At 43.8% G+C, this 13,444-nt stretch overlaps 1 protein-coding gene across 1 annotated transcript in view; it reads right to left on the bottom strand.

The window, feature by feature from the left end:
* Window positions 1-13,444, bottom strand: part of cita (citron rho-interacting serine/threonine kinase a) — a gene marked incomplete at its 5' end in the record, with an annotated part of 58,639 nt that overhangs the window by 7,042 nt on the left and 38,153 nt on the right. The window contains 13 exons of the mRNA XM_084445900.1: window positions 284-412; window positions 1,102-1,210; window positions 1,753-1,845; window positions 3,883-4,022; window positions 4,435-4,570; window positions 4,845-4,925; window positions 5,992-6,036; window positions 6,455-6,624; window positions 7,668-7,772; window positions 7,883-7,974; window positions 8,158-8,338; window positions 8,601-8,738; window positions 13,345-13,368. Of these exons, the coding sequence (XP_084302026.1) occupies window positions 284-412; window positions 1,102-1,210; window positions 1,753-1,845; window positions 3,883-4,022; window positions 4,435-4,570; window positions 4,845-4,925; window positions 5,992-6,036; window positions 6,455-6,624; window positions 7,668-7,772; window positions 7,883-7,974; window positions 8,158-8,338; window positions 8,601-8,738; window positions 13,345-13,368 (1,443 nt within the window). The remainder of the gene's footprint in view (window positions 1-283; window positions 413-1,101; window positions 1,211-1,752; window positions 1,846-3,882; window positions 4,023-4,434; window positions 4,571-4,844; window positions 4,926-5,991; window positions 6,037-6,454; window positions 6,625-7,667; window positions 7,773-7,882; window positions 7,975-8,157; window positions 8,339-8,600; window positions 8,739-13,344; window positions 13,369-13,444) is intronic.

Below are 13,444 nucleotides of genomic sequence, written 5' to 3'. Positions count from 1 at the left end.
TTTAAGGTGAATGTTAGGAAATGGCTACTAGCCAAAGTCCAAGAATAGACAGATAGGGGAGGGGGGGATTGTTAGTATGTGTACATGTTGTGTTATGTAGTTTTATGTGTTTGTGTTTTAAGTGTTTTATGTGGAGACCAAGGACCCCAACGGAAATAAGTCCACAACTTTTTTGTGCCATCCTTGATATTTGTTTTAATGCATGACATGTATTTTAAACTGATATGTCGAATAAACTAAACTAAACTAAACACTCACTACATGTCACAAGACACACACACACCGTGGAAGCAGAGCAGGTACTCGTCCTTCTGCGGCGCTGTGGTGACCTGGATGATGGAGATGGGGAAGCTGTGCGAGGAGGCAGCGAACACAGCTGAGGCCAGCGTCACGTCGTTCTTATCCAGGAACTCTGGAGGGGTCAGGGTTACGAAAGGGTTAGGAACTCTGGAAGGGTCAGGGTTAGGAAAGGGTTAGGGGTTAGGAACTCTGGAAGGGTCAGGGTTAAGAACGGGTTAGGAACTCTGGAAGGGTCAGGGTTACGAAAGGGTTAGGGGTTAGGAACTCTGGAAGGGTCAGGGTTAGGAACTCTGGAATGGTCAGGGTTACGAAAGGGTTAGGGGTTAGGAACTCTGGAAGGGTCAGGGTTACGAAAGGGTTAGGGGTTAGGAACTCTGGAAGGGTCAGGGTTAGGGGTTAGGAGCTCTGGAAGGGTCAGGGTTAGGGGTTAGGAGCTCTGGAAGGGTTAGGAAAGGGTTAGGGGTTAGGAACGCTGGAAGGGTCAGGGTTATGAAAGGGTTAGGAACTCTGGAAGGGTTAGGGTTATGAAAGGCAGTTACTTCATATATAGTATACTTCAATCATTTATTACAACGTTTCAGTCTTTTTGGAGCTGTTAAAAACATTTTTTTTTATCATGTTAGTGATTAGTTACTAATAAAATAGCTCATTAATGTATTGTCAAAACGTGTAAATCCAGCTAGGAGTCTCTCCCAAAGGACCGAGCATGATAGGCACCCTCTACTTTCATTTTGAAGACGACTGTATTGTCAGCGTACTGTTCTTTTTGCTGGACGTTACTGGACCTGAAAGGTGACCTACCTTCCAGCACGTACTGCTTCATCTCCAGCTCGTAGAACTTGTTGGTGCCCAGGATGATGCTGTAGCCTGTGAAGTGGATACAGCTACAAGGCTCCGACGTCTCAATCTCCTATAACCAAAGAAAACATAAAAAACAATCAATGTTTAATAAGTCTTCGTGAATATGGTCGTTAATGTGTATGACTTTTTATACGTTTCGATGATTTAAAAAAAATCACTTGCTATTTTCATGTGGAGGATTTTAAGCCATAGTGCAGTTGGACACACATATGACATGACATAACAAGTGAGGTAGTCTGGGATGTGGGTAGGGTGATAGGGAGGGGTAGATAACAGGTGAAGTAGTCTTTGGGGCGGGGTGATAGGGAAGGGTAGATAACTGGTGAGGTAGTCTGGGATGGGGGTGGGGTGATAGGGAGTGGTGGTCAGGTGAGGCATGCTTTGGATGGGGGGGTTAACTAACCTAACCCTAACCTTAACTAAGGTATTAATTAATATTAGTAACCTAACCTAACCCTAAATAAGCATTAGTTAACAGTTAATGCTAAGGCGACCCTTATTGTAAAGTGTGACCCTGAGACTGAACCCGGGAGGTTTCGGCCCTAACAAAGACTCGCAGTGTTGGTTTCTGTGGGGACTGGGCTGACTCACCTTTCTGATGCAGAACTTGTTAAGGCTGTCGTTGTAGCGGAGGATGGTGATCTTGTTGGGCATGGCAGCGCAGATACACGTCCCGTTGTCAATCTGCAAGACAAGGTTCACTTCAGTCATGGCAAATTAGTGAGTTCAGTCAGATCTAGTAAGGTTCAATAAGGTCTAGTAAGGTTCAGTAAGGTCTAGTAAGGTTCAGTAAGGTCTAGTAAGGTTCAATAAGGTCTAGTAAGGTTCAGTAAGGTCTAGTAAGGTTCACTAAGGTCTAGTAAGGTTCAGTAAGGTCTAGTAAGGTTCAAAAGGTCTAGCAAGGTTCAGTCAGATCTAGTAAGGTTCAGTAAGGTCTAGTAAGGTTCAGTCAGATCTAGTAAGGTTCAGTAAGGTCTAGTTAGGTTCAGTCAGGTCTAGTTAGGTTCAGTCAGATCTAGTAAGGTTCAGTAAGGTCTAGTAAGGTTCAGTCAGATCTAGTAAGGTTCAGTAAGGTCTAGTAAGGTTCAGTAAGGTCTAGTAAGGTTCAGTCAGGTCTAGTAAGGTTCAGCAAGGTCTAGTAAGGTTCAGTAAGGTCTAGTAAGGTTCAGTAAGGTCTAGTAAGGTTCAGTAAGGTCTAGTAAGGTTCAGTCAGATCTAGTAAGGTTCAATTAGGTCTACTAAAGTTCAGTTAGGTCTAGTAAGGTTTAGTTAGATCTAGTAAGGTTCAGTCAGATCTAGTAAGGTTCAGTAAGGTCTAGTTAGGTTCAGTTAGATCTAGTAAAGTTCAGTAAGGTCTAGTAAGGTTGTCAGATCTAGTAAGGTTCACTAAGGTCTAGTAAGGTTCAGTAAGGTCTAGTTAGGTTCAGTCAGATCTAGTAAGGTTCACTAAGGTCTAGTAAGGTTCAGTCAGGTCTAGTTAGGTTCAGTCAGATCTAGTAAGGTTCAGTAAGGTCTAGTTAGGTTCAGTCAGGTCTAGTTAGGTTCAGTCAGATCTAGTTAGGTTCAGTCAGGTCTAGTTAGGTTCAGTTAGGTCTAGTAAGGTTTAGTTAGATCTAGTAAGGTTCAGTTAGATCTAGTAAAGTTCAGTAAGGTCTAGTAAGGTTGTCAGATCTAGTAAGGTTCAGTCAGATCTAGTAAGGTTCAGTCAGATCTAGTAAGGTTCAGTCAGGTCTAGTAAGGTTCAGTAAGGTCTAGTTAGGTTCAGTCAGATCTAGTAAGGTTCAGTAAGGTCTAGTAAGGTTCAGTAAGGTCTAGTAAGGTTCAGTAAGGTCTAGTTAGGTTCAGTCAGATCTAGTAAGGTCTAGCAAGGTTCAGTCAGATCTAGTAAGGTTCAGTAAGGTCTAGTAAGGTTCAGTAAGGTCTAGTAAGGTTCAATAAGGTCTAGTAAGGTTCAGTCAGATCTAGTAAGGTTCAGTAAGGTCTAGTTAGGTTCAGTCAGGTCTAGTTAGGTTCAGTTAGGTCTAGTAAGGTTCAGTTAGGTCTAGTAATGTTCAGTCAGATCTAGTAAGGTTCAGTAAGGTCTAGTTAGGTTCAGTTAGGTCTAGTAAGGTTCAGTCAGATCTAGTAAGGTTCAATAAGGTCTAGTAAGGTTCAGTAAGGTCTAGTAAGGTTCACTAAGGTCTAGTAAGGTCTAGTAAGGTTCAATAAGGTCTAGCAAGGTTCAGTCAGATCTAGTAAGGTTCAGTAAGGTCTAGTAAGGTTCAGTCAGATCTAGTTAGGTTCAGTAAGGTCTAGTAAGGTTGTCAGATCTAGTAAGGTTCAATTAGGTCTACTAAAGTTCAGTCAGGTCTAGTTAGGTTCAGTTAGGTCTAGTAAGGTTCAGTTAGGTCTAGTAAGGTTCAGTAAGGTCTAGTTAGGTTCAGTCAGATCTAGCAAGGTTCAGTAAGGTCTAGATGGTTCAGTCAGATCTAGTAAGGTTCAGTAAGGTCTAGTTAGGTTCAGTCAGGTCTAGTTAGGTTCAGTAAGGTCTAGTTAGGTTCAGTCAGGTCTAGTTAGGTTCAGTTAGGTCTAGTAAGGTTCAGTTAGGTCTAGTAATGTTCAGTCAGATCTAGTAAGGTTCAGTTAGGTCTAGTAAGGTTCAGGAAGATCTAGTAAGGTTCCGTAAGGTCCAGTAACATTTAATAAGGTCTAGTAAGGTCCAGTGAGGTCTAGTAAGCTCACCTTGCCAGAGGAGAAAAGGTGGCATCCCTTGACTGTCTCAAAGATGTATGGACTGAGTTGAGGCTGGGCAGGCAGGTGGGACTGAGACAGAGACTGCTTTACCTTCTTGATCTCCACCAAACACAGAGCCCTCTCCTCTCCTGGGGACCAGACCACAGGCACATGGAAAAGACCATCTAAACACTAACAAAACCAAATGACTCTGATACTACGTATGAAGCGCCTAAACCAAGTCGATGAAAACATGAACCTGTTAATTTCCTGTTAATTCGTTTTAGGAAATGAGCCTCATGTGCAGTTTGTCCTGAAAGCGTTAGGATGAATTAAGAACCAAACCAAAAATGACAAATCAATTGAAAAAAGTAGCGTAATGTCAATGATCAAATCAGAATTCCAATTTAGATTCTATATCATTTGAATTGAAACAAAGCCACCACAATCCCTACTTAGCATACTGCTATTATAAGTACAGTACTGTATCCTGTACATATATATATAGTTATACAGTAGTTCTATAGAATAACCGGTGCCACCAGTGACTCTCCCACTGACCAGTGATCATCAGCAGCTTCTCGTGCTCCTTGAGGATCTGGATCTGGAAGACGGAGGCCAGCCCGGGGATGTGGGTCAGAGAGTTCTTGATGACGTTCAGAGCATAGAGCCCCTCCTCCGAGCCCACTAGCACGATCTAGGAGGAGCGACAACTACCATCAGATCAAGCCACAGACCAATGTCACGCCCCATCCGATTGAAAGGGTATCACTTGTGATAATCACCCACCAAATTTGCTTTTCGATGACCTATTTAGGAATTACGTATCGACTTGTCTTTTGTTGTGCCAATCTGACCAATCAAGAAATGTATCCAAATGGTTTTACCAGGTATTTCCATTATACTGCGTTGGGAAGTATACATGTATATGCATTTCATTATACTGCGTTGGGGAGTGTAAATGTATTTACCTGGTCAGTAAGGGGAAGAGTACAGTTGATGTCCAGACGATCGTCTCCCTCCAGCTTTAGCAGAGAGTTGCCCAGCAGTTTCTATCAGCAGCGAGGGAGAGGGAAGCATGGAAAGGCAGGCTAGGAATTACTAGGCTCGGTATGAATGATTCTGTGTAATCGTTTCCCTTTAGGCTGCGTTCACACTGCAGATTTCGCGAGCTGCTAAAAAAGCGAGACGCATCGCGTCGGCCCCGCGGCCGACACTTTTCGTTGCCAAGCGACAGAGCGAGTGCGTCGGTATCAGTGGGTCCTCAGATATTTTCAACTTTCGCTGAAAAGCTCTGCGCAAAAGCTTTGAAAAATGCTGCTGTGTGAGCGTGAGCTGCTCAGACCGAGACCAGACACCAGTAAAGATGTTGGCGCAGGAAACATTACACAGAGGACTACTTCACCCAACCCCCCCCCCCCCCGATTCAGGACGCTTCCAGCGGCGTTACAACTGACCCCGTGGAGCCACTTGAATTCCTTCGCTAAATCTTTCAAATATGCATCCGCTGAAGCAGCTGTAGCAGATAATATTTTGATATTTCAAGCTAGAACTTTGTGACACCTGAACCGCAAAAAGAGGAGCTTGGTGTCCATGCTTTACAAAACCCCACCCTTCAGTATACCTACATGTCCAGCTGTTCAGGCAATAAAATGAGCCAGAATGGAGGTTGAAACGAACATATTGTGAATCCTATAGTCTGGAATAGATGGAGGAGCAGCTTGTGGCGGTGATACCCCAGACATGGCCGTAAGCAGAGATAATGAGAGAGTGTGAGAGACCTGGACCTGGTGGGGATGGAGGGGTGTGAAGGAGGGAGGGGTGTGGAGGAGGGAGGGTTGTGGAGGAGGGAGGGGGACGGAGGGCGCGTCGGGAACACGGGAGACGTCCTTCGGAGGATCGTGCACGACACCTGGCCAAAGCTAGACCCACAGAGTATGACTCATACTGGGCCCATGCGCTGTACTGTGGCTGCAGTCGTGTGTGTCTGCAATGATATAGCCTCGGACTGTGCAGAACACTCTGTGTGTGTGTGTGTGTGTGTGTGTGTGTGTGTACTGCATGCTCGCTGGAGTCCAAAGCAGCCCAAGCATCAGGCATGCCCGTGCAGCTGTTTACCTGGACCAGAGGAGATAGATTCTTCTGCCTTTTAGGAACATCTCCCTACAAATGTGAGCCACAACACCATCATATGGGGAGACAGACAGATACACACGCATACATACACCCACACACAAACAACATACAAACACAACAACAACGAGGGCCAGACCATGCAGAGAACAGGAGAAAAGGATGGGATGGAGGAGAAAGAGAGAAAACTATTATAGTCTAAAAACGACCGTGTTCTAACTTCAGAACCAGAAGCTGTTTTTCCGGTACATCCCCGAGTTGTCGGTAAAGAACAACCTTCCAACGGACACGAGCGGTTCGCTGCTCGATTGAGGACTGAAACTTTAATAAGCCACGATGTCTTCAGACCGTCATGTCTCAGTGAGAAGGACAGCCGCCCGCCAATCCGGTAATACGCGAACAAACGCACGTTTAAGCGCGCGCACACACAACTGCGGCGTCCGCTTACCGCGTCGGCGTCCACCTTGTCCTTGGAGCCGCGGCTGCCGGCCACCACCGACTCGAGGACGGCCACCCAGCGCTGCTTGTCTGGGAAGCTGGGGGCCATGAAGTACAGCGACTGACCGGGCCAGCAGGTGGTGTGGGGGTGGGACTCCAGCTTCAGCACGTAGGGGATGTCTGGAGAACCAGGCCGACACACCATTGAAGCAAAAGTATACGATTGTAGCAAAGGCAGCACCTTGTAGGTGCAAAACAGACCTATAGAGACTTAACAGTGACTGAGCGTTCCTGAGTGTGGAGGTGTGCATGTATATATGAGTATTACTAGACATACATGTATCTATACAGTCTGGATGTATGCATGTACATATTCAATACTATACTACTATACTCTATACTACTCTATACTCATATACATGATGTATGTATGGATGTATACATTCCTTGTTCTGTCTATGCTTATTGCTATAAGCATATATATATATATATAGATATAATATATCATACAGTATATACGTATATAATATACATCCTATGTATATTCTGAATTTCCACCTTTTGCTGTAATTTCCCACTACTGAAACGTCAAATTTCCTCCTACAGGGATTATTATGCTTATTAAAGTTCATATCTATATCTAATTCCCTTAAAATGTACCATAGTGTGTGCAACTTAAATGTGTCAGGATGTATCTTTTTGCAATCTCCGAGGATGTACGCACAGATGACCTAGTGTGCATTTCATGTAAATAGCGCACAATGCGTTCCACACACACACACCACATCAAGTTATTCTCATCTGTCATTCATTCATGTGGCAGATTTTGCGCAGAGCACAGCTGACAGTGATGACAGTGCACACTCAAAACTTAAAAATAAAATGAAGGAATAGAAACTATGTTTTTGTGTTTTTCAACTTTTACTTTATGGAATGCCCTGCAAAGCTCTTTAAAAATGTCTACCCTTCCTACTTTTAGCTGAATTTATGATTTAGGCTGTTCTTATTATCTTATCCTATTTCAACTTTACTCCATTTTAAGTTTTGCTTTTAGTGTTATTATTGCCTTATTATTGTCATTCTTGTTTTATCTCTGCACTTTTTCTTACTCGTCGTCACTGTAAACGAGGGCAACCTCAGTGTCCTTCGAATTGAAATAAAGGTTATTGAATTGAATTGAGAAGAATTGAAAAAAAAGAGTACTTAAGTCAAACGTGCGCTACCTGATTTCGCCGTGTTGATCAGCTCAGAGGCGCCGACCGCCCCGTGCACGGTCACCTCGCCGTCGGGGAGGCACAGCTCGAACTCCTCCTCCGGCTTCAGAGAGTCTGTGGTGAGAACGCGCACTTTAAAAACACGTGACAACACACAGGCGTGGACAGGGAGAGGACGGGGAACGGAAGCAGGACCCAGAGGGGACGGGGACAGACTCACTGACCCTCTCTGGGTTCTGTGTCGTAGATGGACACCCTGGTCCCGTCCAACACCACGTACTTCCTCTCCCAGCCCTGCTGACCGCGCTTGGCGTTCCTGCGCACACACACACACACGCACACACGCGCACACACACACAAAGCTTTAAGATTTTTCCACAATAACATGAATTAAATCACACCTACAGTATGTCGTATATAGAATTACACGCACTCTTTTATCGATATATAATATTAGAATATATAAAAGGCCGTAATGTAAGCGTATAAAGGGGCGAACCTGGGCTGCTTCATCCAGCCCTCCAGGCGCACGTGTCCGCTGGCCTCTTTGAGCTGCAGGGCGGGGGAGTTGGCCTTGTCCCGACACAGAGCCTCAGAGAAGTGGGTGGCGTATTCGACGGGGAGGCCGCAGGTGGCCGGGAGGCACGGGGAACATTTGGGGTGGCACAGAGTATGGCACTCTGGACAAGAAGAATGATTCATCAAAATAATGAATTAGGGACGTTAACGGTTAATCGAATAATTGGCGCCCCGCCCGCGCTCATGTCAGTCTTATGTACACCCCCTTGTGTCATGACAGTGTCATGTCAGTCTTACGCACACCGCTTCAAATAAAGTATAACCAATAACACATTAGCATTTTTGAAAACATTTCCCAGCATGCCATTTTCATTGCTATAACTGATTCCTGTTGATCCCAGTACGGTAGATGGTGCTACAGACCTAAGCAGGTGGCGGCCTGGCGTCCGAAGTGCACCGTGTCCAGGCAGACGGCGCACTTGCTGGCCCGCATGTTGAGGCCCACGGTGAAGCGGTGAGGGATGTTGTGGTGCATCCTCTCCTTCACGCGCCGCCCGAACTCTACACAGGATGGAGGGGGAGCAGGACGACCGGTGAACACAACAATACACCTGGCTCCATGATCACCATAGTCAACTTATTTTTTTTCTACACTTCTGATTAAAAAGCAGTACAGTATAAGCAGTATATTTTTTTTTACAAAGTTAAGTTATGTTTAATGGATGAGCTACAGTACTTACATGACATTACATTACATGACTTTAGCTCCGATTACTAGGGATGAGTAACCAGCTCAGTGGCCTTGTGGTCAGAGTGTCCGCCCTGAGGTTGGGAGGTTGGGGGTTCGATCCCCGGCCGAGTCATACAAAAGACTATAAAAAATGGTAGCCAATGCCTCCCTTGCGTGAACGATGAATTGATTTGATTGAAACATTTTATAAGACGTGTTTATTAGGGGCCGGGCAGCTTCAGCTGCTCTTGTATTTCCAATTATTCTGAATCTTCTTCTTCTTCCTTGGAAGTCTGACTTCCCATGCATGAAAAATCACCAAACGTTTCACATGAAGGTCCAGTCCTATGCTCAGTCCTCAACTGGCATTGTGGGCCAATAGTCCTGATGGTGGCGCTACAGCAACTGTCTAAAGTTTAAAATTTTTAAAAACTTTTAAAAATCCTAACAAATCAGCCGTACATGCTATCACTTTGCAACCACCAAAACGTAGGGCCAAATGGGGAGAAATTTCCATATTCTTTGAGCTGGCAGGAATTATGAATCTCATCACAGTTTTTTTCAAAAACTGTAAAACCTATCAAACCCTACTCCTCCCACATTTTTTGGTCAATTGACACCCCAATTATTACACTACATCTTCAGACTGTCCTCCACAAATGACAGATTTTTGACATTTCAAAAACTGAGCCCACAGTGCATCAAAATGTTTTACTGTAAACAGTACTGTATGCAGCTACTGCAAATACCTGCTCTATAAATCCCCAATGTTCATGAAAAAAAAACATTTTCATGACTTGGTAGATGTAGTGTGACATTTTTCAGAATTTTATCTCAACAATTGAATTTGACAATATTTTGAAGTCTATCATCATTTTGTCCCATCAAACTACTGCTGTTCATACAGGAAAAATACACTACCCACAATCCTATAATGCAACAGCAATGTCTCCACCAATCAGAGACGTTGTTGTTGGCAACCCTGCCCCAATAGCAGACCCTAATGGTGCGTTCCAGGCAACCCGTAACTCGTGTTTTTCCGACCTCCTACACGTGAAAATGCTCTGGAATGGCAGTCAAACCCGTAACTTCCCACCCGGCAACTGGGAGAACATCGATCTGTACGAGTTCAATCAGTGGCACAGGTCTCCTCAGAGTCAATTTAGCCAGTTCTAGTCTTATGGTGCGTTCCAGGCAACCCGTAACTCGTGTTTTTCCGTCCTCCTAGACGTGAAAATGCTCTGGAATGGCAGTCAAACCCGTAACTTCCCACCCTTGAACTCGTACAGATCGATGTTCTCCCAGTTGCCGGGTGGGAAGTTACGGGTTTGACTGCCATTCCAGAGCATTTTCACGTCTAGGAGGACGGAAAAACACGAGTTACGGGTTGCCTGGAACGCACCATAAGACTAGAACTGGCTAAATTGACTCTGAGGAGACCTGTGCCACTGATTGGTTTCCATCCAAACCGTTTAGTCTATGTATATATAGCCTACATGTAGCTCCCCTCTTGTTCTGTCTGTTCATTATTTGCTGTAGCTGTGTTGTACCTGGTGTTGTCCTGTGCCAACTTGTAAGTCTGTAAGCTTGTAAGCTTTGTCTTTTGTTCTCCACCTGTTAAGTGTACACCTTGGTTTTATTTTATTTACTTTAAACTGCCAGCTTCTCACTTGGCTCAAACAAGAACATGACCTTCCCTTGGTGTCTGATTGTGAGTTCAAGCCCCGGGTGATGCAGAATGCTAATGCCTACTCAGGCATTGTCCTGTTTGGATTTCAGACACATGATTTATATGATTTTTTAAATTTTTAAATAATTCCTCTTCCTCCTCTAAACGCCTGGCCCTGATCCAGTGCTGCACAGCAGCTGTGATTTGACATTTAGATTTGACAGCAACCATTCCAATCAATATGGCCCCCATTCCAATCAATATGGCCCCCATTCCAATCAATATGGCCCCCATTCCAATCAATATGGCCCCCATTCTAATCAATATGGCCCCCATTCTAATCAATATGGCCCCCATTCCAATCAATATGGCCCCCATTCTAATCAATATGGCCCCCATTCCAATCAATATGGCCCCCATTCCAATCAATATGGCCCCCATTCTAATCAATATGGCCCCCATTCTAATCAATATGGCCCCCATTCCAATCAATATGGCCCCCATTCTAATCAATATGGCCCCCATTCTAATCAATATGGCCCCCATTCTAATCAATATGGCCCCCATTCTAATCAATATGGCCCCCATTCCAATCAATATGGCCCCCATTCCAATCAATATGGCCCCCATTCTAATCAATATGGCCCCCATTCCAATCAATATGGCCCCCATTCCAATCAATATGGCCCCCATTCCAATCAATATGGCCCCCATTCTAATCAATATGGCCCCCATTCCAATCAATATGGCCCCCATTCTAATCAATATGGCCCCCATTCTAATCAATATGGCCCCCATTCTAATCAATATGGCCCCCATTCCAATCAATATGGCCCCCATTCTAATCAATATGGCCCCTATTCCAATCAATATGGCCCCCATTCTAATCAATATGGCCCCCATTCTAATCAATATGGCCCCCATTCCAATCAATATGGCCCCCATTCTAATCAATATGGCCCCCATTCTAATCAATATAGCCCCCATTCCAATCAATATGGCCCCCATTCTAATCAATATAGCCCCCATTCCAATCAATATGGCCCCCATTCTAATCAATATAGCCCCCATTCCAATCAATTATTTAATATAATTAATTATTTATTACATATTTGAGTTAATAGAGTTGTGAGAAAGGGGTAGGAACCTACAAGTGTACACTTCTTCCTACTCCTTTTCGAACACTGTTAATGTTATTTGTTTGTTTTATCTGTTTTTATTATGTTTGAAATAAACTTTCATTCATTCATTCATTCATATGCCTCAAAACAACTCTGAGGTAACCACTTGATGGGAAATGTTAATGCCATAATGAAGATGTGCTGAGCTGATGCAGTACAGTACGCTCAAACATCAAGCTAGACCGGATGGATACAATTTCACTGCTTTGTATCTATGGAGACAGGAAACGTGACTGAGTGGGAGCAGAAGAAGAGTCATGACCCTCACCCTAGCAGTAGGAGAGCCATACCACCGAGAGTGTGTGTTTACTTAACGTTGATATAGATAACATACCACTGAGAGTGGTTATCTAAAAAAACCTCTAACAAGGCCAATAGTATTACGACTCCTGATCTCTCCCTACACAGAGATACTGCATTGCAACCACATCATTATACTATTGGCTCACGAGTAGGGCTGGGTATCGATTCGAATTTCAAAAATCGATTCGATTCCGATTTACAACGTTCAGAATCGATTATCACGATTCAATTCGATTCGGTTAGTGTTACTAAAACCTGTTTTTTTTTTTTGCTGTAACCTTAATTACATGACTGCCAAGTTATGCAACACATCAATACTAGGGCTGGGTATCGATACTGATTTCCAAAAATGAATGAATGAATGAATGAATCATTGAATGAATTAATGAACTATTCATTCATTTATTCATTCATTCATTAAATAAAAGATCGATTTTGGGATTCATGAATCGATTCTGAATCATTTGATTCAGAATCGATTAATCAATTTTTTTTAACCCAGCCCTAGTCACGAACCCCGTTAGAGGTGGGAACCAAACTATCCATCATCTACCATCTCAGACAGAGAAACACAACATTCATGCCGGACCCGTCAACATTTTTTTAAATGATAAATTCATAATCAATATTTTTTTGGAGGGGAAAAGCAATACTTTTATTCCGCACCTTTCTAAAAGCTCTGTGGATGTTTTTATTGTTATGATTTATTTACATAAATGTTATTTAGGCTATATCAACTTTAAACAGGACAGTGAAAAATGAAGGTACAGACATATGGGTACTGTAATGGTTTCAATGTACAAAACTTGAGAGGCTATTGATATATATAGTGAATAATATCCTCTGATTTAACTGTATATATCAGAGAACAACATTAAGCACAGAGACATGTACAGGACATGACATGGACTGTACATACCGGACATAAATCCGAGACCATTATTTAAATACACAGATTAACCTGAGACCATTATTACAAGGTAAGTGCACAATTACGTTCTAGTCCATAATGGTTAGGGTCTTAAAGCAGAACGAAGAACGTTAATTAGCGAAGAACGTTAATTAGCGAGTTCTGGAGTCGGAACTATCCTCTGGACCGGGACTGAAGAACGGCGTCCAGACACTTGGTCCTATTGTACCGAGCGCTCCCGGCGTCTCGGCTTCGTCGGAGCGTTTAAATCCGAACCGTTACGCGGTCAAAGCGGGACGATGACACGGCTCAGACAGATGTGGTGAGGTGACAGAGATGGCCGGGTGATTCGGGGAGGTGGCCGAGGGACTTACTTTCAAACGTCACCCTCCTTTTCTCTGTGAGCGGCGGCAGGAAGGGAAGAAGAAGAAGAAAGAGGTCTGAACGTGACTAAGAAGGAAGCGGAGACAACGA

The sequence above is a fragment of the Borostomias antarcticus genome, assembly GCF_949987555.1.
Source record: "Borostomias antarcticus genome assembly, chromosome: 11".
In the NCBI taxonomy this organism is placed as follows: domain Eukaryota; kingdom Metazoa; phylum Chordata; class Actinopteri; order Stomiiformes; family Stomiidae; genus Borostomias; species Borostomias antarcticus.
Note: the sequence above shows the minus strand (reverse complement) of the source record. Positions and strands in the feature narration are given on the sequence as shown.